General features: G+C 43.6%; 2 protein-coding genes across 3 annotated transcripts in view; both read right to left on the reverse strand.

Annotated features, from left to right (window-relative positions):
• Positions 1-337: 337 nt before the first annotated feature.
• Positions 338-6,125, reverse strand: LOC311130638 (peptidyl-prolyl cis-trans isomerase FKBP8-like). The gene is made up of 10 exons (XM_084163428.1): positions 5,991-6,125; positions 5,185-5,434; positions 4,655-4,824; positions 4,369-4,457; positions 3,792-4,012; positions 3,509-3,681; positions 3,344-3,421; positions 1,756-1,893; positions 1,107-1,602; positions 338-821 (listed from the first exon to the last, which is right to left on the reverse strand). Exons 2-9 carry the CDS (start codon positions 5,432-5,434, stop codon positions 1,516-1,518), a joined length of 1,206 nt encoding a protein of 401 aa, XP_084019554.1. The 5' UTR covers positions 5,991-6,125; the 3' UTR covers positions 338-821; positions 1,107-1,515.
• Positions 6,126-6,641: 516 nt separating this feature from the next.
• ssbp4 (single stranded DNA binding protein 4) overlaps positions 6,642-24,526 on the reverse strand; it is a 100,633-nt gene continuing 82,748 nt past the window's right edge. The window contains exons 6-18 of one of the 2 annotated variants that reach the window (XM_084164400.1): positions 22,552-22,635; positions 20,432-20,491; positions 20,220-20,286; positions 20,033-20,100; positions 17,754-17,818; positions 17,493-17,535; positions 17,307-17,342; positions 14,949-15,003; positions 13,139-13,209; positions 12,936-13,014; positions 12,366-12,394; positions 12,032-12,133; positions 6,642-9,870 (exon numbers count right to left, since the gene is read on the reverse strand). In XM_084164400.1, coding sequence (XP_084020526.1) covers positions 9,709-9,870; positions 12,032-12,133; positions 12,366-12,394; positions 12,936-13,014; positions 13,139-13,209; positions 14,949-15,003; positions 17,307-17,342; positions 17,493-17,535; positions 17,754-17,818; positions 20,033-20,100; positions 20,220-20,286; positions 20,432-20,491; positions 22,552-22,635 — 921 coding nt within the window. In that variant the 3' untranslated portion in view covers positions 6,642-9,708. Of the gene's footprint in view, positions 9,871-9,954; positions 10,049-12,031; positions 12,134-12,365; positions 12,395-12,935; positions 13,015-13,138; positions 13,210-14,948; positions 15,004-17,306; positions 17,343-17,492; positions 17,536-17,753; positions 17,819-20,032; positions 20,101-20,219; positions 20,287-20,431; positions 20,492-22,551; positions 22,636-24,526 lie in introns of those variants that run through there. The other variant, XM_084164401.1, reaches the window with a different exon arrangement.

The raw sequence follows: 24,526 nt of genomic DNA on the forward strand, positions 1-24,526 counted from the left end.
ACGGCACTCAATGGAATGAGTTTGACACCCCTGCTCTAAGCAAATGAGTACTTGTCTTCAGATACAGTTTATATAGCAAGGAGCCGAGTGTCAAATACAAAATAATCAGTGTTTTCTACCTCCTGTAGTACTATAAATCCATTTACTTTCTTTTTCAGTAACAGTGGCAAGCTCTCATTTGACCCAAATGTGTAGGCGTGGAGTCTATGTACTGTAACAACAGAGGTAAAGAAGTGCTCCCAACCTGTCAAACAGAGATTGATAGTTGTACGGGTGACAAGACAACTTCAAGATTAGATTCCAGAAGGTTGATAATAGAAAAGGTTGTGGCTCATAGTAACAGAATTGACAAACTTTTATTGAAATAAATACAAAATTAACAAATGAGGGAATGTGAGAAACTCAAAAGCAACCAATGTCCGCAACATTTGACTGTCTTTTTACATATGGTCTATTGTAGAGAAAACATGATATTTCTAATTTCATGACAAAATTATAGAAACTCAAATAAGCAAGCCTCACAACATAGAAACATCATTCACATTTAAAGGTTGTCAAAAAAAAAGACAGTTAAACTGACCAAACCTAAAATTGGTATTAGAAGGTTCAACCTTCAAGTTTGGTCTCAGAATTATCAAAAGTGAGGTATACTCCATTGACTTAGAGAATAAAATAAACTATACATTAAAGCGTGGGTTTCTTCTTTCTGCCATTCAAAGGAATGTGACAGTTTCCATTGACCAAGACTGTGTGAGTGTGGATCACAAGGCCAGATAATACAGCATCTAGATCAGGGGTGTCAAACTCATTCCATGGAGGGCCTAGTGTCTGCAGGTTTTTGGTTTTTCCTTTCAATTAAGCCCTAGACAACCAGGTGTGGGGAGTTCTTTACTAATTAGTGACCTTAATTCATCAATCAAGGACAAGGGAGGAGTGAAAACCCGCAGCCACTAGGCCCTCCGTGGAATGAGTTTGACACATGTGATCTAGATTAATCTCATACCCCTCATCGGCTCTATCCCAATAAAAGAGCAAGAGCAGAATACAAAGAAAAATAATTCAGCAATTAAATAATTGCACAATCATATGCTTTCAAAATATAGGACCATATCACATTAGCTCATTTTAAATAACTTTGACGGATCATTCATAGAATTCTCATTTCAGAGTGCTCAATCAATCAATTTATATTTAGAATCACTACCATAGAGCTCAAGACATTGGCAGCAATTAACAATTAGTGTCTGGCAATAAATAGACATACACACATTTAAAAAGTGGTAAGTACTTTTCATATATAAATGTTTATTGTATAGTATTTGTCACATAATTCTCCCAAGCAGTGACAGAACAGTGAGAAACTTATGGACAATCACACTAAAGAGGTGGCCGATAAAGCCATTTCTGTCACCTTTTTTTACCAGTTCCAAAAGGCGCTGCCAGATGTCCAGTTGCTTTTTGTGGGGTCCCACTTTGGAAGGTGCAGGCAATCACCAGAAAAAGTATTGGTCTCATCTAATTTCTGGCAGCTATGACAACTGACAAGGCGACACCTCCGATGGCTACAGCCGTGGCACCGAACAGCCATTTCCAGCTGACACCCTGGGAACAAAAGAAAACAAAATGAGGCTTTCTGTTGACTTGAAGACTGTTTCATCACTTTGACATACATTCAAAAGATAAGACATCCATGTACACCTCCGAAACATACATTGCTGATCCCTAGCTGGGTTAAAATAAAACATGTTGTCTCACCCATGACGACTTGGCCTGGTGTTGTTTCAGCATGCCACCGCTTCCTGGGTTGCCTAGCATCTTCTTGTACATGGCCTGCTCGGAGCCTTTCTGCTCCGAGTGCTTCTTCACCAGCTTGGAGAGTTCTGCATGGATGGTCTACCCCAGGAGACCGCAAAGTGTGAGAATAAGCTGCAGGCATACTACTCTACCCCCTTCCCACAATCACATAGCCTGTGTATATAAAACACATTCACTGATAACAACAAAACTTTCCCAATGGCTCATGGCATCATTTATGCACAATAATAGTCAGGTGTTCTGTTAACTGCAGGTGGCTTGATTATTGCCGATTGATGCTACTGTGAAATGAATATTCTTGCCAATAAAAATGGGGTAGTAAGTTAACGGCTTCCCTGCACGAGCAAACCCCTTCATATCAAGTCTCTGAGTCATTCGTCTGAAGGGTTTGTCAGTGGGCAATTTAGGACATTTTCACAGTATTGGCCAAAATGTCCATTACAGCTTCCAAGGAGCCACTTACAGGCACTGTGTTGTAGACAGAGGAGAGAGTTTGGGTAAGTCTCTGCTCTTTGGGTCTCCTCTCCCACTGCTGCTAAGATTAAATGGGGGCTTCACAATATCAGGTTTCTACAGGGCCCCCTTGGCATTCCCATGTTGAAATCAGCCGATACTTCTGGTCATGCACACAACAGTAATGTTTAAGGCCAGAAATTACATAACTGCTGCTGTTCTAGTCATCTTTCCCCATTTTACAAAAACATTTGTATTGAGAAGATAAAGGCAAATTGTGTTAATTAAATGAATGTATTCTGACAAGAAAACAATAACATCCATCAAAAATAAAAAGTAGGGAATGGACCACAATTTTAGCATCTAAATATGCAATGTTCTAATCTAGACCATTGAGATTCTATTTGTAATGGTTTCCTGCTCCTAATCTAAAACACTTCAGCAAAAACACCACCATAACCATTCCCAGGCAGCCACACTTGAGAGATTATGTAACCAACTCTCAGTGGTGCATGCTGCAGCCCAGTTCAGAAGGCAAGAGCTTGTCCAATGCTAATAGAAAATGTCAACATATGAACCACTGCCAGCCCAACACACTCGTGCACTACATTAGTGCCCAAGAAGAAGAAAAAACTGTAAGGGACAATTGCACAAGGCATTCTGTCAGAGCACGACTTCACATGTTGGTGTGTGGGACTGAAAAAAGACAGAGGCGGCAGGAGTGAATTTGGGGGGTTGGGCAAGAGTGCTAAGTATTAACATGCAGCTGGTCCAAGAAGCCAACGCGCGGTGGTGCGCTCAGTCAGATTGCCCTGTGCAGGGAGCCACATGTCTAAGCAATGCCTTAGATATCACCTGGGCACCGATAAACCAACCTATTTACAGCCTCAACACGAAATCAGATCCACCAAAATTATGAGTCTGCAGTCCACCTGGTTTCCCTCATCACCAATATTAGAGAATGTGGTACCACCTGGTGGATGTCAGAAAGAACTGCAACAACATGTGGTCCTGAGAATTTGTTTTCATTCTACATCTTTCTAAATAATGATTTTGTAAATGTTGAGTGCAGTACCTTGTTGCTTGGTTCCAGCTTCAGGGCCATCTTCAAATTCCTTATAGCGTCAGCATATTCTCCTTGCAAGGCCAATACCTACAGATACAGAAGTCCATGGTGACGCTTTCAGACATGCACACTCACAAATACACACATTCACAGATTCAGTTGTTCGAGACCTACCTTGCCTTTGCGGAAAAGGGCTTTGATGTTGTCTGGCTGGTGGGCCAGTACTAAAACACAGGACCGTAGTGCTGCTTCGTAGTGATCCAACTTGAGCTGGGAAGCAGCCATGTTGTTTAGACACTTCACCTTAATGTCCATCAGCTCCTCCTCTTCCTCCGGGCTAATGTCCACTGAAACAACAGTCACACACACCATCAGTAAACTACAGGGAGTCTTGTGCCCAGTCCCATCCAAAAACAGTGCTTTCACAAATAACACAAAAATCTGTCACCACGGTCACCTTTAGAGCTGGACTCAGTGATCTGCAGGGCGATGCCATAAGAGTTTACAGCGAAGGCGTAGTCCCCTCTCTGGTAGTAGACATTACCCCTCTCCCTCTTCTGCCCAGCCAGGGTGACCCTCTCCTGTGGGGACAGGAGCTCAAGGTCGGGGGCCTCAGTGGCATCCAGCAGCTGTACCTCCAGGGCCAGCTCAGCACTGGGAAGCACCTCAGGGGCAAGACTGCCAGTGGAGACAGTGGTGAAGGCCAGGGCAGGGAGCACACAATCAGAGAGCAAAGTCAGGCCGTGTACTATAAGCAGTGAGCTCAAGACAGCACCATTCCACTCACTGCTCTTTTTAAAAAGGGAAGAGTGCTGAGGAGTTTAGCTTTGCTCCCATTAAGAGGAGCACTTTCGAAGAATCCTATCAGGCAAAAGTTAACGATATGTACTCTGACGTCATGAAGCATAGCGAGCATTTCAGAGTTATCTTTATAGGTAATTACAATCTCAGAATAGATATCTTGTTTGGGTAACAACAACAAGACATGCCAGTGAAACCACAAAGAACCAGCAAGATTAAGAAACCCTCCATACCTCCCCAGGGCACCATATGCATATTTAGCATCGGCTTGGACGAGGGCCTTCTCCCCCATTTCCATGAGCTGCACCGTGAGATCCAGAGCCTGCGAGAGAGCACACCCGAGTTAAAGCCTGATAGTTACACTTCTCCTTATCCTAGATCAAAGTTGGAGGCATTGCAGGTGGATAAAATCAACACTGAACTTGAAACATACATTTCTCGTATCTACTAACATCACTACATTGTATGGAATCCGATAGATCGGATTTGCCTTCACTTAAAAGACTAAGTAGAATGTACCTGGATGACATCACCATCTCCCAGAGTGAAAGACAGCTCAGGTTGCTCTTCTATAAGAGTCCCATCAGCCAGTGAAGTCTTCAGGTGAATCACAACATTCTGGCCTTTTGTGGGCCTGCTGTCTGGCCCATTCCCTGCCCACAGAACTTTCTTCTTTAGCTGGCCATTACCTGCAAATAGATAAGTGAGAATAAGCTTAACCAAATGGTGATGACTGTCAGTAAGTGATCATTGTAATTATTTTGCACTATGGCCTATCTATTGCCTTACCTCCATAACTTACTACATTTGCACACACTGTATATAGATTTTCTATTGTGTTATTGACTGTACATTTTGTTTTTGTTTATTCCATATGTAACTGTGTTGTTGTTGTTTTTAAATCGCACTGCTTTGCTTTATCTTGGCCAGATCACAGTTGTAAATGAGAACTTGTTCTCAACTGGCTTACCTGGTTAAATAAAGAAATTAAAAAAATTTCCTTTCTCTTCGACCTAAAGTAAATATACCGGTAAGGGTAATTTTGTTACCTAGTATATCCATCCACTCATCTACTGGAGCTGAATGGCTAGTATCTTGGTCCGCTGCAGGCTTCTCTGTTTTAGTCTTCTTCCCACCCCCAGCATCTTCCAAAGGAGGAGGGTCATCATCAATTTCATCATCGTCTAACATCTCAAAGTCTTCACCACTGTCCAGCAGCGAGGCTTTCCCTGACTTCTTCCCTGTTAGAATCGTCTCTGGGTTATCACCTGCACCAGTCACCTCCTCTTTGTCAGTCATCTGTTGAAATGCCATCAATGTGCTTTAGAAATACAGAGGAGAATAGACAGGCATGTTTTTGTAAACAGCATTACCTGTGCCTTTCAAATAAATGGGGTGTTATTGGCTACACTGGAATTATACAGTGCATCTTGTTTGGAAAGAATGGGTTGCTGTAGTTTGACCAGATTCATCCATGATTCTGGATCTGGTAACGTTAGCTAGTTACGATAACAGTGAAGACGCATTGCGTTTCTTAGAGATAAACGTTAGAAAAGAGCCAGTTAGCTAGCTTGCTACAGTAGCTAGTTTAGTTAGTTCGCAAGCAATGTAGCTAGCTGGCATTGTGCATAACTATAGCCAGTTCGCTAGCTAGCTAACCATTTTGGTGATAAGAATGTTCAGGATTTCAGTGGGTGTTTCGAGAACTTTCTGAGAAGTTTGTTGTTGTGAGTTAGCTAGCTAGCTTGCCTGCTAGAAGGCTAACTAGCTAGCTAGTTGCTATCTTATACAAAATTACCCCTCTGTAATTGTGTCCTTCATATTTATTTGAACGATGCTACAGTGAGTACCTTACCTTACAATATGCTTGGTAAAAGGACAGAATGCCCGATTGAGGAAGAGTTTGTGATGATAGCTAGGTTTGCTTGATGCTTCTCTCATCCGATGGCAGGCTCTTCCTGAGTTCACCTTGGGCCTAAACCAATAACCTAACATAGCAGGCGTAGAAAGACTGCCTGACATCTTTTCTGTATTTCTATTGGCTCATCCTCTGTAAGCGATCACGCGATTGGTAGATCCCGATGACAGTCAAACAGACGAAGTGGCTGTTCAAACCAATGATGTATGTAAACCCTGGATTGCTGATGCTATGCATTGGCCAATGAGAGGTCAAACAGGGAAATGGTTCCATTCATTTTTCCCCATAGGGGATTTTTTTAAACACTTAAAATAAGGGCTGTGTTTCATGTAGGCTTACCCTGGCGTGACGTTTTGATAACCATGTAAATCTCTTTCGGACAAGGTGACTTTTATCAATATATTCGGCTCTATTTAATCTGATTCGAAAATGTTAATTAGCGTCAAAGTAGACATCATGCAAAACTACAAATCCCTGCAAGCTCCTACATGTCAAGACATCAGGCTATGTGTGAGGTGTCCATTAATAAAATAAATATACACACTGAAGATCAGAGGTGCACAGAAAAAAAAGACTCAAACAACGAGGAAAAATCAAATTACATTTATTATTGATGCAGTTGTTTCTTTTTTGATAAGCAAATTATCAGTTTTTCTTTCAGTCTAAAGAAACTTTACAATATAAAGAAACATACAAAGGACATATTTATTACCTACACAAGACACCTAACTCCCTAAGACAAGATCTGAACTATCCTACCATGAAATACAAAGCAAACCCAAGGGACAGACTGCTTCATATAGAATACTGCCATGTCATCAGAAAGGACAATGAACGGTACAGGAGAATATTTATATCCCCTCCCCTTGACCCCTGCCCCACACAACCACCCCATCACCCCCAAATCTTCCTAATGTTACAGTATTATACATCACAATAGAAGTACAGAGATGGCCAACAATTGTTATACACAGAGGACTGAGAGAGGATCAGTGAGAATCAATATATACAACGCTATTTCATCAGGAGTGAATAGCAAGGACACAGTTTTTCTGCATAAGCATTACTTTTGATCTATTCTTTAATTTAAAATGACGTTCTAAGTATTTTTTCCTTTTTAATGTTTTCTTAAATTGATAAAAATCCTTCATATTAAAACTGTAATTATGTGGTCACATGTTTTAATGAGACGATGGCCTTGGAGTAGACAACCATTCTTAGAAACCATTTGAGATTATTTATATTGGTAACAGAAGACAAGGACAGAGTGAGGACGCTCCAATTGCAAGACTAAACTGTATCATTGACATCATACATCCCCTTCACCGCCCTCTCTGTCCTTACAAGATAATAAATTGACACCTCAAACCCAGCTAAATGGATGACAGTTTATTTTCACATATGTATCCTGACCAGAAATAAGAGTGTTTTTTAGGGTGCAGTTACTGAATGTTAAAGTAAATGTTCATGCATATTTCATTTTTACCACAATTTTGTTTTGGCCAACTTAGATCAAATGTCAAGCACATCGTCTCTTTATTATGAAAACATGGACAGTTCATTTATAATTTACTTTCAGCTGTATTCATTGGTAGTGACTGACATATCAAAACATGTCAATGATATCAAAATGCATTATACAGTATTTACAAAAAGGAAATTAAAGGAAAGGAGGGCTCAAGAGTGTGAGGATGGGGCTGTAGGGGGTGGGTGGGTGGGGGACAGAGGGCTGTGTGCCAGTCAGTCTGCTAGAGGAACACTGGAGCTAGTCGTTCCTCAAGACAACCTACCCAGAAGATGTCCCTGTTTAGCTCAATCTGTGTAGCTCTGAATCCAAGCTACTCCATACCGTATCTGCCAACACTATAGCAAGGTCACTGGGAAAAGACCAATCACAGAGGCCAGAATGATATTAAATAAGAACAACAATATGTAGCTTGTTGAAAAATGACTTTTTGAAATAAACATATCTGTCGCTTAACTGTTCAGAGAAGCACAACACATAAGCAATTCATATGATAGTTTGAGGAACAGCCTTAGGTCAATTCATTCCTTAGGTGTACAGATTCGATGGCCTTTTTTGCACACAATTCCTTGAATACACTTCATAGAAATAAAAAAAAACTCAAGATAAAGAAATAGTTTGACTCACAATTAAGTCCAACCAGGTGGAATTCTCTAATTTCTCAAAGGACGTATTCAAGTGTGAGTAGGTGGACTAAAAGCTACTCTCTGTTCTATAGAGCACTCCTTTCTTGTAGCGGGAGAGTGAGTTAAGCCCCACCGTGCAGTCACTCCAGTCATTTCACACTCCCATCACCAGTGGTGCTACAGCCACCCCATACCCAGGATCTAGCAGCCCATGGACAGGCCCAGACCCACAGAGGGAACAGGTGGATGGGAGCTCTGTGGAGTTCGCCCCTCTCTAAACTATGGTTGCATGTGAGAGGGGTCAGACACCGGATCATAAGGATCTGTGAGGTCAACCCTAACTGGAAGGAAGCAGGTAGAGGTTTGTACACCAATGACATGGAAACCAATAGCAAGTGGCCTGTATGATGTAATCAGTAAATAAAGATTGAGCCTCGAGTTTGTATGCAGGGTAACAGTGAAAGCAATGCAGGAGGAGAAGGATCCATTTTCAGGATTCACAGACAAGTTGTATATCAAAACAACAAATAAACAACTACAATACAAGCTAAATATGTTGTATTTACAGGCAAGACCAAATCCATAGAAGAGCATAGAGGGTCTGTAAAACCCTTTCTGTCTTTACTGAATAGGAAGGACACAGGTTGCAAGACAGAATAATACATGTTCAAAGCCACCTGAACTGAAAGTAGAATTAGGAGCCATCAGTCCATCTTTGCACAGTAATGCAACAAGCCTGAATAAACACTTATATACACTGACTCAACATTTTGGGAGGGGTGCGTGTGACCAGACATGTAGAAGACTGACAGACTATTGAGTACCAAAAGACAAAGAAGTTTCTGAGATCGCCTCCATTTTCACATTCACGTTTTGGGGAACTCCAGTGCTAACATGGATGGCATGGATGAGAGTCTTAGGAAGGATCATTCCTAGATGAGTGATTTCAAGCAGGTGAACAGCTCTTCTTGTATTCCTATCACACTCTGCTTGAGTGTTTACATTTTGGTGCCATGATTTTCTGGTAGTAAAGACATTGGCTACAAGTTCTACGAAGAACAGAGAGGTATGCGTAGGGCGTTGAGACAAACAAAACAAACAAGAAACATCAAATACCTAAAATCATGTAAACAGAAGTATCATTGTGCATTTTCTGAGTGTGTGCTTATTCTGTTGTCGATGTTGTTGAGATACAATGTGCCCTTAACAGGAAATCATAACTACATCATTATAACAATATCAATTATGAAAATTATAACAATATTATTATTATTAATAAAATACAAACATATAATGAAAACTGTTCTTGCCCTAATACATCATGAGTTAAGCTTTTCATTTCAAAACAAGGACACATTAATTGAATGAAGGTGAGCCTGTTTTTGCTGCATTTCAATAAAATAAGAATAACATGATAAAGTAGAGTGGAGCCACCAGCCTTGATGCTGAGAGGACTGTTGCTGAGGAGGGTTCCTGCAGACGAGACAGCCAGAGTCCCCCACTCTCACTGTCCTGGGCCTGTGAGGAAGCCAGGCAGACAGGGGGAGTCACTGAGCTGGCTCTTCCTGTGGCTCTGAGACTGTTTCCTGATCTGAAGCCCCACTTTGCACACACTGGGATGGGTGATCTTGATGGGAGTCCTGCGCTCCAGTGACATCCCAGGGGGCTGCAAAACACAGCACGCCATCCGGGAGGAGGGGGGGGGGGGGTGGGGAGGAGAGGGCAATGCAAGATGCAGCGGGGTGGGAGGGTAAGGGGGAGAGATAAAAAAAGAAATAAAATAAAATAGAATAAAAGATAAAATAAAAAAGAAATCACACACTCATCGTCATGTTGGGTGAATACTGCAAAGAGAGAAGAAGGGAAGGGGGGAAATAGATGAGCCAATGCTATATTACACTGTTCATATGATGCTAATTCAACATGCAAGCAATAAGCAACTTCACTCAATGTAATTGTGATTTTGTCAACGTAAAAGTTTGTTATCAAGCATAACAAGCAGACTGCTTTATGAGATAGCCAGGTAAGAATTATGAATATTTTCTACGTTGACATTATAAAACAAATCTAATTTCGACAAAGTGAGGTAAAGACCGAAGGGAAAGTGTTTAGGATATACAGTGAGGGGAAAAAGTATTTGATCCCCTGCTGATTTTGTACGTTTGCCCACTGACAAAGAAATGATCAGTCTATAATTTTAATGGTAGGTTAATTTGAACAGTGAGAGACAGAATAACAACAACAAAAATCCAGAAAAACACATGTCAAAAATGTTATAAATTGATTTGCATTTTAATGAGGGAAGTAAGTATTTGACCCCCTCTCAATCAGAAAGATTTCTGGCTCCCAGGTGTCTTTTATACAGGTAACGAGCTGAGATTAGGAGCACACTCTTAAAGGGAGTGCTCCTAATCTCAGCTTGTTACCTGTATAAAAGACACCTATCCACAGAAGCAATCAATCAATCAGATTCCAAACTCTCCACCATGGCCAAGACCAAAGAGCTCTCCAAGGATGTCAGGGACAAGATTGTAGACCTACACAAGGCTGGAATGGGCTACAAGACCATCGCCAAGCAGCTTGGTGAGAAGGTGACAACAGTTGGTGTGATTATTCGCAAATGGAAGAAACACAAAATAACTGTCAATCTCCCTCGGCCTGGGGCTCCATGCAAGATCTCACCTCGTGGAGTTGCAATGATCATGAGAACAGTGAGGAATCAGCCCAGAACTACACGGGAGGATCTTGTCAATGATCTCAAGGCAGCTGGGACCATAGTCACCAAGAAAACAATTGGTAACACACTACGCCGTGAAGGACTGAAATCCTGCAGTGCCCGCAAGGTCCCCCTACTCAAGAAAGCACATATACAGGGCCATCTGAAGTTTGCCAATGAACATCTGAATGATTCAGAGGATAATTGGGTGAAAGTGTTGTGGTCAAATGAGACCAAAATCGAGCTCTTTGGCATCAACTCAACTCGCCGTGTTTGGAGGAGGAGGAATGCTGCCTATGACCCCAAGAACACCATCCCCACCGTCAAACATGGAGGTGGAAACATTATGCTTTGGGGGTGTTTTTCTGCTAAGGGGACAGGACAACTTCACCGCATCAAAGGGACGATGGACAGGGCCATGTACCGTCAAATCTTGGGTGAGAACCTCCTTCCTTCAGCCAGGGCATTGAAAATGGGTTGTGGATGGGTATTCCAGCATGACAGTGACCCAAAACACATGGCCAAGGCAACAATGGAGTGGCTCAAGAAGAAGCACATTAAGGTCCTGGAGTGGCCTAGCCAGTCTCCAGACCTTAATCCCATAGAAAATCTGTGGAGGGAGCTGAACGTTCGAGTTGCCAAACGTCAGCCTCAAAACCTTAATGACTTGGAGAAGATCTGCAAAGAGGAGTGGGACAGAATCCCTCTTGAGATGTGTGCAAACCTGGTAGCCAACTACAAGAAACGTCTTACCTCTGATTTCCAACAAGGGTTTTGCCACCAAGTACTAAGTCATGTTTTGCAGAGGGGTCAAATATTTATTTCCCTCATTAAAATGCAAATCAATTTATAACATTTTTGACATGCGTTTTTCTGGATGTATTTGTTGTTATTCTGTCTCTCACTGTTCAAATAAACCTACCATTAAAATTATAGACTGATAATTTCTTTGTCAGTGGGCAAACGTACAAAATCAGCAGGGGATCAAATACTTTTTTCCCTCACTGTAGGAATAAAGTCAGCAGTGAGATGAGAATTTCTTCACAGAAGCACACTGCCTGATGGTTGCAGGTTAGGGAAAAGAAGGACTGTAGCGCTGTAGAGTACTCACACTTTCACTTTGGAATGGGTTTAAAAAGTTGCCTGCCATCTCCCCATCATCCCGCGGAGTTCCCGGGGGGTTGTTCATGCCTGCCATGTTGTTGGGAGAATTCTACACAAAAGAAAGAAACATCTAGATTTAGCAAGACAGGCCTTCCCACTCTCATCAGCCATTTCTAGTGACTGGATGTCATCATAAAGTGTCATTACTGAATTTCTGGCAGCTTTGGGTACAAACCAAATCATCAGTATTATAAGCGCCTTGGATCAACTTTAGCTGATGGGTGTGCATTGAAATGAATGCAAGACAAGTCTATCTAATATGGAGTCTTTTATAGTCTCACCTTTGGCAACCCATCCATGTCACCAGAGCCTGAAAACAACAAGAGAGAGATTGACATGAGTGAAAAGCTCATCACTGTAAAGCTATGATCAACAGCTCTGGCTGGGGATCACATTCAACACTTAACACAGGTAATGTGCTTTAATTAAGCTATTTGTTTCAAATACAGATGAGACCCAACTTCATTGGCTTCATCGATCATGTCTCACCTGTCTACAGAATCAATGTGCCCGCTTGCTGCCCACATAATCTGTTTCCACTTCAATCAATACTACTATGAAGGGAGCATTACCTCTACCGTCCACAAGAGGGTATTGTCACACTAGGAAAGTGCTACCGGATTTCAACAATTTAAACTAGATGATCACATCAATATTCTACGGTAGTTCTAAATTACTGCCTAATATTGATACGCAATTTTCTGACATTTCAAATTTCCTGTTCATCTCAATGGTTAAATAAATTCCCAGCAACCATGGTTAAATACATTCCTGGCAACCAGTTCTACATGCTGACAGATGAGAAGAATTGTATAATTACTGATCAGCTGATAGCTGCTGTTAAAACTCACCTAGCGATCCGTTCATATGGTGTGGCTCCATGCTTCCCATTCCACCCATTGGGCCATCAGGGCCCGGACCCATTGGGAACTGTAAAAAATAAATAAAAAAATTACAACTTACTGATCGTTTTTATTATCATATTAAATGGCATAATCATTGCCTCTATCGATTTGAAAACAGGAACCCCATGAAAAACAAAGAGCCAGCTTACATTAGGTCTGTTACCACCAGGGCCAATAGGATTCATCATTGTGTAGATGTTTTCACTGGAATTTGTGGAGTCTGGTGAGAAAAAAACAACAGTTAGTCCAGCCTACAGTAACTACAGGCAATTCAGCTGCGGGATCGGGGCACCACCAGTGCAGAGCTTGCTCAGGAATGGCAGCAGGCAGGTGTGAGTGCATCTGCACGCACAGTGAGGTGAAGACTTTTGGAGGATGGCCTGGTGTCAAGAAGGGCAGCAAAGAAGCCACTTCTCTCCAGGAAAAACATCAGGGACAGACTGATATTCTGAAAAAGGTACAGGGATTGGACTGCTGAGGACTGGGGTAAAGTCATTTTCTCTGATGAATCCCCTTTCCGATTGTTTGGGGCATCCGGAAAACACCTTGTCCGGAGAAGACAAGGTGAGCGCTACCATCAGTCCTGTGTCATGCCAACAGTAAAGCATCCTGAGATCATTCATGTGTGGGGTTGCTTCTCAGCCAAGGGAGTAGGCTCACTCACATTTTTTCCTAAGAACACAGCCATGAATAAAGAATGGTACCAACACATCCGCCGAGAGCAACTTCTCCCAACCATCCAAGAACAGTTTGGTGACGACCAATGCCTTTTCCAGCATGATGGAGCACCTTGCCATAAGGCAAAAGTGAGAACTAAGTGGCTCGGGGAACAAAACATCGACATTTTGGGTCCATGGCCAGGAAACTCCCCAGACCTTAATCCCATTGAGAACTTGTGGTCGATCCTCAAGAGGCGGGTGGACAAACAAAACCCCACAAATTCTGACAAACTCCAAGCATTGATTATGCAAGAATGGGCTGCCATCAGTCAGGATGTAGCCCAGAAGTTATTTGACAGCATGCCAGGGCGGATTGCAGAGGTCTTGAAAAAGAAGGGTCAACACTGCAAATATTGACTCTTTGCATAAACTTAATGTAATTGTCAATAAAAGCCTTTGACACTTATGGAATGCTTGTAATTATACTTCAGTATACCACAGTAACATCTGACAAAAATATCTCATAACACTGAAGCAGCGAACTTTGTGAAGACCAATAATTGTGTCATTCTCAAAACTTTTGACCACGACTGTCGAGGTGACCTTGATCCGACATTGCAGTGTGGTGAGAGTAGGAGATACATGTATATAACAAATGAAGGGATAGAGAGAGAGAGAGAATGAGTGAAAGAGAGAGGGAAAAAGAGGGAGAGAGAATGGGGGCAAGAGAAAAAAAGAAAGAGAGAGTGTGGGGTTTGGCGCCTGTTTGTGGCCCTGGGTGTAGATTGTGCAGCCGTGACTGAGGGTGTGGCAGGGCGGGGGGGGTCTTGGCGACTGCAGTGTAAAAATGTGTTCCAGCTCTACGTGTAAGGAGCGCTGTGCACAGGTTGCCCAGGCAACGCATCACAATAGAGGTATGTATATAAATAATAAATAGTGGACACAGAAAGAAACTGCTCCACCCTAACAAAAACTGCACATCCACAGGATGTTAGTCCAGAGCAGTTTGTTCTGTCTGTGCTGTCCTCAACAGGAACATCAGACTGATGCAGCATCGCTGAGAACATCAGATGATCACAGCTCAATACTCTGCCAATTTACACAAGTCCACTGGTCCAGTATAGACGACACATAACTAGCTAAGGTTGTTTAACATACAAATCACTCAAAATGTCAGTGTGACTGTGCCCACAAAGTAAATGAGCACTGGGAGTCATAAGCAGAACCATGAATGAAACAAACAGCTTAAATAGAGTGGGCTGAGTGAGGAGTGACATGGAGACAAATAAGTGTGACCTACCTCCTGGGCTAGGCATGATGGGAGTTCCTGGTGGGCCTCCACCCCCTGGAGGACCCTGGGATAAAGACGAGAGGAGGAGAGAGAGATTTAGAGGATTGATATTCCCAAAACATCTAGACATACAGTTGAAGTCAGATGTTTACATACACTTAGGTTGGAGTCATTAAAACTCGTTTTTCAACCACTTCACACATTTCTTGTTAACAAACTATAGTTTTGGCAAATCGGTTAGGACATCTACTTTGTGCATGACACAAGTCATTTTTCCAACAATTGTTTACAGACAGATTATTTCACTTATAATTCACTGTATCACAATTCCAGTGGGTCAGAAGTTTACATACACTAAGTTGACTGTGCCTTTAAACAGCTTGGATAATTCCAGAAAATGAGAACATAAGCTTCTGATAGGCTAATTGACATCATTGGAGTCAATTGGAGGTGTACCTGTGGATGTATTTCAAGGCCTACCTTCAAACTCAGTGCCTCTTTGCTTGACATCATGGGAAAATCAAAAGAAATCAGTCAAGACCTCAGAAAAATTATTCTAGACCTCCACAAGTCTGGTTCATCCTTGGGAGCAACTTCCAAACGCCTGAAGGTACCACGTTCATCTGTACAAACAATAGTACGCAAGTATAAACACCATGGGACCACGCAGCCGTCATACCACTCAGGAAGGAGACGCGTTCTGTCTCCTAGAGATGAACGTACCTTGGTTCGAAAAGTGCAAATAAATCCCAGAACAACAGCAAAGGACCTTGTGAAGATGCTGGAGGAAACAGGTACAAAAGTATCTATATCCACAGTAAAACAAGTCCTATATTGACATAACCTGAAAGGCCGCTCAGCATGGAAGAAGCCACTGCTCCAAAATCGCCATAAAAAAGCCAGACTACGGTTTGCAACTGCACATGGGGACAAAGATCGTACTTTTTGGAGAAATGTCCTCTGGTCTGATGAAACAAAAATAGAACTGTTTGGCCATAATGACCATCGTTATGTTTGGAGGAAAAAGGGGGACACTTGCAAGCCGGAGAACACCATCCCAACCATGAAGCAAGGGGGTGGCAGCATCATGCTGTGGGGGTGCTTTGCTGCAGGAGGGACTGGTGCACTTCACAAAATAGATGGCATCATGAGGGAGGAAAATTATGTGGATATATTGAAGCAACATCTCAAGACATCAGTCAGGAAGTTAAAGCTTGGTCGCAAATGGGTCTTCCAAATGGACAATGACCCCAAGCATACTTCCAAAGTTGTGGCAAAATGGCTGAAGGACAACAAAGTCAAGGTATTGGAGTGGCCATCACAAAGCACTGACCTCAATCCTATAGAAAATTTGTGGGCAGAACTGAAAAAGCGTGTGCGAGCAAGGAGGCCTACAAACCCTGACTCAGTTACACCAGCTCTGTCAGGAGGAATGGGTCAAAATACACCCAACTTATTGTGGGAAGCTTGTGGAAGGTTACCCAAAACGTTTGACCCAAGTTAAACAATTTAAAGGCATTGCTACCAAATACTAATTTAGTGTATGTAAACTTCTGACCCACTGGGAATGTGATTAAATAAATAAAAGCTGAAATAAATCATTCTCTCTACTATTATTCTGACATTTCACATTCTTAAAATAAAGTGGTGATCCTAACTGACCTAAAACAGGGAATTTTGACTAGGATTAAATGTCAGGAATTGTGAAAAACTGAGTTTAAATGTATTTGGCTAAGGTGTATGTAAACTTCCGACTTCAACTGTATATACTTATTATTACATTTTACATTTTAGTCATTTAGCGGACGCTCTTATCCAGAGCGACTTACAGTTAGTGAGTGCATACATTTTCATACTGGCCCCCCGTGGGAATCGAACCCACAACCCTGGCGTTGCAAACACCATGCTCTACCAACTGAGCTACACGGGGCCTTATTATGGACACAGTATGCTTACATTATTAGTTATCTTGTTGTTATTAGTTGTTGTTAGTTGTTATTAGTCCCATCCTTCAACTCCATTCAACACCACCCATCTATCTCTTAACACCATCCATATTGGATTTCTATTTGCCATATATTTTTCAACTGTACTGTGATGTTTTACAAAAGTTCTGAACCTTTCTATATTCATTGTTTCTACAGATTATAAATTGAAAATAAACATTTTTGCTAAAAGTATTATTATATTATTGATCGATTGACTATGACTTTTCAGATCACCCAGTAGTGCTATCTGCAGGGTTAGCTCCAGGTAAATATTGCAATCCTTTAGCCATTCCTGGACCTGTGTCCAAAAACAAGCTACAAATGGACAGTACCAAAACAAATGATCTAATGATTCTGTCTTTCTAGGCTTGAGACTTACCACATAGTTGCCAGGAGATGAGGAGGAATAGGCTATCTATAGAGAGAACACAAAGGGGACAGAATCAGTAAACGTGTGACTTTCACAACAAAGAAATGCCTCTAAAATCAATGAGGCATTAGAGTGAGTGAGGTGGTGAGTGATTAAGAAGGTGAGTGATTGAGAAGGTGAGTGAACAGGACTTACTGAGTTTGCGTTGGGATTGGGCCAACCTCGACCTCCGGGACCCCTGAGACAGAGGGGAGGAGAAGAGGTTGTGTGAGAGAGGCTCACTGCAGAACAAATTAGAGCTTGTATTCCCTCAAATTGTTGCTTGTCAAATATTCTTACATCCCATCAGTGCTATTAATAGCAAATGTAATAGTAATTCAGATATTTGGACAAAATAAAACATCATAGTAAGTGCATGGAGGTGATTAAATGCCTTTGGAGAATGACTGTACTCACATGTTCATTCCTGGCATTCCTGGCCCCATCGAGTTGGGAGGAGGCCTCATTCCACCGCCATAGTTCTACACAGAGAGAGGAACACACAGCGTCAACCTTTCGTACTACCGAGGAGAATACATGCCAGGGATCACACTCTCATTTGTTCTGTTTAAGCCAGGTGCTGAGATTTTAATGACTCGATCCTGATTAGTAATGTAGGTGTGTAATGATAACAGGGGCGGACGTGTGTGTGTCGGCATTGTGATGTGATGACTGCACAGTGGGGGCTTGGCAGGACGGCAGCGTGGGGCAGGACACAGAGCAGCTCCACTCAGAGGTAGAGTTTTGTTCAGCAGACGATTACACTTGTCGAGCAGATGCCGTACCAGCTGCTGAATTGTTGACTGCCAAAGTCACACAGTAAGGGAGGCAGGGAGAAGGGCAGGGAAGCACAGGGGGCCATGATGCTCAAACTGACTGACTTGGTGATTGGAAACTAGACTGTGGAATTATACTCAACGAGGAGAGAGTGCTACTTGAGAGGTATTATGTCAGGCTTGCTTTGAGACTGATAGAAGTACAGTGAGGGAAAAAAAGTATTTGATCCCCTGCTGATTTTGTACGTTTGCCCACTGACAAAGAAATGATCAGTCTATCATTTTAATGGTAGGTTTATTTGAACAGTGAGAGACAGAATAACAACAAAAAAATCCAGAAAAACGCATGTCAAAAAATGTTATAAATTGATTTGCATTTTAATGAGGGAAATAAGTATTTGACCCCCTCTCAATCAGAAAGATTTCTGGCTCCCAGGTGTCTTTTATACAGGTAACGAGCTGAGATTAGGAGCACACTCTTAAAGGGAGTGCTCCTAATCTCAGCTTGTTACCTGTATAAAAGACACCTGTCCACAGAAGCAATCAATCAATCAGATTCCAAACTCTCCACCATGGCCAAGACCAAAGAGCTCTCCAAGGATGTCAGGGACAAGATTGTAGACCTACACAAGGCTGGAATGGGCTACAAGACCATCGCCAAGCAGCTTGGTGAGAAGGTGACAACAGTTGGTGCGATTATTCGCAAATGGAAGAAACACAAAATAACTGTCAATCTCCCTCGGCCTGGGGCTCCATGCAAGATCTCACCTCGTGGAGTTGCAATGATCATGAGAACGGTGAGGAATCAGCCCAGAACTACACGGGAGGATCTTGTCAATGATCTCAAGGCAGCTGGGACCATAGTCACCAAGAAAACAATTGGTAACACACTACGCCGTGAAGGACTGAAATCCTGCAGCGCCCGCTCAAGAAAGCACATATACAGGCCCGTCTGAAGTTTGCCAATGAACATCTGAATGATTCAGAGTAGAACTGGGTGAAGGTGTTGTGGTCAGATGAGACCAAAATCGAGCTCTTTGGCATCAACTCAACTCGCCGTGTTTGGAGGAGGAGGAATGCTGCCTATGACCCCAAGAACACCATCCCCACCGTCAAACATGGAGGTGGAAACATTATGCTTTGGGGGTGTTTTTCTGCTAAGGGGACAGGACAACTTCACCGCATCAAAGGGACGATGGACGGGGCCATGTACCGTCAAATCTTGGATGAGAACCTCCTTCCCTCAGCCAGGGCATTGAAAATGGGTCGTGGATGGGTATTCCAGCATGACAATGACCCAAAACACATGGCCAAGGCAACAAAGGAGTGGCTCAAGAAGAAGCACATTAAGGTCCTGGAGTGGCCTAGCCAGTCTCCAGACCTTAATCCCATAGAAAATCTGTGGAGGGAGCTGAAGGTTCGAGTTGCCAAACGTCAGCCTCGAAACCTTAATGACTTGGAGAAGATCTGCAAAGAGGAGTGGGCCAAAATCCCTCTTGAGATGTGTGCAAACCTGGTGGCCAACTACAAGAAACGTCTGACCTCTGTGATTGCCAACAAGAGTTTTGCCACCAAGTACTAAGTGATGTTTTGCAGAGGGGTCAAATACTTATTTCCCTCATTAAAATGCAAATCAATTTATAAACATTTTTGACATGCGTTTTTCTGGATTTTTTTGTTGTTATTCTGTCTCTCACTGTTCAAATAAACCTACCATGTCTTTGTCAGTGGGCAAACTTATAAAATCAGCAGGGGATCAAATACTTTTTCCCCTCACTGTAGGTTGAGACTGAATTTAAGGAATAAAGTAGTGATGTATAAAACCTTGTTCAGTGTGTTGTGCTGTAAAGGGACATGGGGTTCATGGATAGAGGGGTGGAGCAGCAGAGTTTAGGGGAGAGTGATGGTGTCCGTCTGTACCTGTGGGCCCATGCCGCCCATCCCTCTGGGGGGGTTCATCCGCATTGGGCCACCCATGTTTGGATGTCCTGGAGGAGGGATGATTGAGAGGAAGTTGTCAGCATGGGACAATTTCAGACCAAATACATATCCTTAAGTTATTAGGATGTTGCATGTTACAAAATGAATAGAAATTTGAGGTGCATACCCTGTGGTCTGGTGGGGTCCAGGCTGTTTGGCAGGAGTGGCTGTGACCCTGGGACTCCCACAGGTGGCTGAAGGAGGAAGAGAGAGAGAGAGAGAGAAACATTAGCACAGAGCATTCAACTCCCTGAAAATGTATGCCTCACATGTAAGACACAGACTTATATTAGAGGTCACCTTTTATTTGTGTGTGGGGTGAGGGGAGAGATACCTTACCTGATTTGGCATGCGAAGTGAGGGGCGAGGTCCACCTGGGTACCGTGGGGACATGAAAGGCTGTGGGGAGGAGGACAGATATTAACGTTAGTCCTATCCATCATGCTACTGTGTTACCTGCAGCTGTCAGCAGGGGGAGCTATTGTGCTGGAGAAAATGCTCAGCGTTTGAAGGAGCTTTGTTGCCATTCTACACAAGGCAAAGGTTGTGTCAGAGTTCTGAAGACCAGTCCTCAGATGCTGAAGACAAACAGAACAAGAGAGAGAGAGAGAGAGAGAGAGAGAGAGAGAGAGAGAGAGAGAGAGAGAGAGAGTGCGAGAGAGAGTGCGAGAGCGAAAGGTATAGCTGCGGGTGAACATGGTTGTGGGTGACGCAGCATGTTGAATGAGGGAACAGTTACGGATGAGGGTACAGATGGGTGGTGGATGTGGCTGGGAGGGTAGTTGAAGAATACACACACCTACATCTGTTTTTCCATATGCATCCACACACACACACACACACACACACACACACACACACACACTGTACTGACCAACGTACCACAGAGAGCTACAATAACATTTCTACAACATTTCTACAGTGTGATGCAACCACAGAAAATAGCTCAACGTATCTAACGAAACAAAAATAATTACTCTCAAAATACTTTAATCCATCAAGGGACAACAAACTTAAATATATCTAATCATCAAGAGTGCATTACACACACATTATCACGCTTACAGGCAGGCGAAACATGACGCCATGACTACAATGAAACAGGCTTTCAGAGACAATTAAACACAAGCTACTAGTTGGGCGAGGGGAAACGAGGCCAGCTGGAGGACAGCTTATATAATGACCAGGCCCTGGAGGGAAAGACTGCTGTTTCCCCTCCACCCTCTCTTCCCCTCGCTCTCTCTCCCCCTAAGTCCCTCCCTGTCTCTCTCCCCCTAAGTCCCTCCCTGTCTCTCTCCCCCTAAGTCCCTCCCTGTCTCTCTCCCTCTATGTCCCTCCCTGTCTCTCTCCCCCTATGTCCCTCCCTGTCTCTCTCCCCCTATGTCCCTCCCTGTCTCTCTCCCCCTAAGTCCCTCCCTGTCTCTCTCCCTCTATGTCCCTCCCTGTCTCTCTCCCCCTATGTCCCTCCCTGTCTCTCTCCCCCTATGTCCCTCCCTGTCTCTCTCCCCCTATGTCCCTCCCTGTCTCTCTCCCCCTATGTCCCTCCCTGTCTCTCTCCCCCTATGTCCCTCCCTGTCTCTCTCCCTCTATGTCCCTCCCTGTCTCTCTCCCCCAAATCCCCATCTCCTCTCCCTCAGCCTTTGTATTAGCCAAGTTGTGGCGAGTTTGTGTGCGAGCGCTCCACAGTCCCAGGCACTGCTGCAATATTAATGGGATATTGATGGGAGATGGGATAGTGAGTGCTGGGCTTAGGAAGAGGAGAGAGCCGGCCTGCTCCTCCCCTCCTCTCCTCCTCCTCTCATCCCTACAGCTGGGCCAACACAGCTGAATTATTTATCCCATCTACAGCATCATGGCCACTGTCTGTCTGTCTGTCCACAACTAGGGAGCAGGGCAGTTTGTATAGACATATGTTGTGGGGGGTGGGAGCCAGGTGGTGTGGGTAAGTGAGTGAATGAGTGAGTGAGTGATTGAGTGAGTGAAACAAAGAGAGAGAGACAGATAAGGAGTGAGTGGGTGTAGAAGAGGAAGTGACAGGGGGAGGAAGAGAGACAGAGGGAGGAAGAGAGACAGAGGGAGGAAGAGAGACAGAGGCCTCTCAGTGTGAGTGGATAGGCAGAGAGAGATAGTGAATGAGTGAGAAAGTGGAAGAGGGACTGCCTGCCTGTGTGAGAAACACTCTTCTCACACCACTTAAATACAGCTACGACCGGAAGTTACTTTTTTGTAGCAGGTTAGGAGAATTTACGCAGCAGATAGGGAAAATGAATGTAGCAGGTTAGGATAATTAGATTAGGGTTAGGAAAGGGTTTAGGGTTAGCGAAAATGCTCTCCTAACCTGCTAAGAAAATCACTTCCCGGCATAGCTGTATCGATGTGGCGTGAAAAGAGTGTATCCCTGCCTGTGCAGCAAGAGGCGAGGGAGAGGGGGCAGAGCAGAGTGTGTGAGTGTCTCTTACCTGGCCGTGAGGTCCCATCATGGGGTTGTTGGGGTTGTGTGGGGGTGGCTGTGCGTGGGGTGACGGCTGGGAGCCGGGAGGTCCCTTTAAGAGAGAAGAGGGAGGGAGATGAGTGATACAGTGAGGCTCGGAGGACCATGGACTGGAGGTGACCTAGCTGTAGCTGCTCCCTCTAACACACACAATAACAGCAGCAGTACAATACACCACACTACACCACTATGGCTAACTGTTCATAATGTCTGTACCATTTCACTGTGCTGTGCCCATAGATCACCATCACAACACATATGCATGTATGGATGGCCAATACAGTTATTTAAATGCATCATACATCTTTGTGTTGAATAATATGTCAGATGAAATATAATTCACACAATGAATCTCTTAAACTTAGTTTATAACCAACAGAAAGTCTCTCTCAGTGTAAAAAAAGATGAATGAGGGATGCCAAAAGAGCTGATCATATACAGGAACTTTGTAAATATATTACATATGGAACAACTGATACCTAACCTCCGATAACCCATTAAGCAACCACCTTCAAACCAGGACCTGTTCAAACTTGAACAAGCCGTATGTAAACCCAGAGTCATACAGTGTACAGAGACGGGACCACACACGTTCACAGCCACGTGTTATCAGCCAGTCTGTCAGAGCCTCCATGAGACCTGAAGCGCTCAGGTAACCATGCGGCCGCAGCAACGCACGCACACAACCCTTGAAGCCTTCAGGTAATGTTGCAGACTGGTAATCCTGCCCTTTCAAATCAGCAATACCAGACACACACCTGTATGAGTACCAAGTCCTTCCACACACACACACACGTCCCCATTTCACCTGAATGTCTTTCCACGGGAGCAGGGAGACACTGATCTTTTGCAGTTCTCTGCACCTGGCCAGGAGACAATTCCACTATTTAACGTCATCTCACTAGGAAGATCCGACCTGTCTGATGAAACCTAATTCCCATTAAATCAAACAAGCTCTCTTCAGTTCCAACAGACCAAGCAGCAGCAGCTGCACAGATACCAGCAGCATCTTCTCTTCTCATCCTCACCCACCATGAGAATCTCTGGCACAGGGGAGATGGTGGTGCGCTGACAGAGAGGAGAGCAATGAAAACCTGTGGGCACTGCTTGAGCAGAATAAACAAAGGAATAAAAGTCTAATGCATTCAAATGTTATTTTATGAAGATTCATTACAGATGCAGTACAGAAACGCTTCAGCCTGAGAAGTCAAGCAGCAAGCCAAACCTGGGTGTTGAGAGGTGTACAGTGTAAGTGGGGTATGCAGTCAGCCATTGTCCTCCTTAGCCCCCTCATGTATAGCCTTCTCCATGTGAGAGCCGTGTTGATAAAGGCACCTAGCTGTGGATCTATGAGGAGCTCTTGAGATGAAGTGTTTGCAGCGTGGTGTATTGAATCCACATAAATTGTTGCCCAATAGTCTTCACATGTGTGTTTTGTATATAAAACCCACTTACTATAGTGGCCTTGTGCTTTGATTCACAATTCTTACCAATATTGAGTAGAGACAAATAATTTCTGTTTAAACTGTAACAAATGTGACTGCAGCTATAGAGTGGTAGATCTGACATAAGTGTTATAGAAATGACTGAGGTGTCACGGTCGTGACAGTGCTGTGTTACGGACATGACAGTAGCGTTACGACTATGACTGAGCATGGTCCTGAGCAGCGTTTTGGGTGGTGGTTAACACCAGCTGCGCTAGCTGGCCTCAGCAAGTTAGCGTGGAGTGGTTGTGCCATCCTTCCGTCAGACCCCAGAGTTATTATTGTTGGGGTGTCTGTCGTAGCAGTGTGTCTAACAAGCCACCCCTGCTCCTCCTCTCTCTACCTGCCCCTCTATAATACCTTATAAAGGAGCTCCACTCGCTACTCTGGCCTTCCTCTGTCTCCATGCTATTAGGACTGAATGGGGAAGCATATGGCATTTATGAGGTTTGCGGTCCC

Source organism: Coregonus lavaretus (genome assembly GCF_964263955.1).
Source record: "Coregonus lavaretus genome assembly, chromosome: 6".
In the NCBI taxonomy this organism is placed as follows: Eukaryota; Metazoa; Chordata; class Actinopteri; order Salmoniformes; family Salmonidae; genus Coregonus; species Coregonus lavaretus.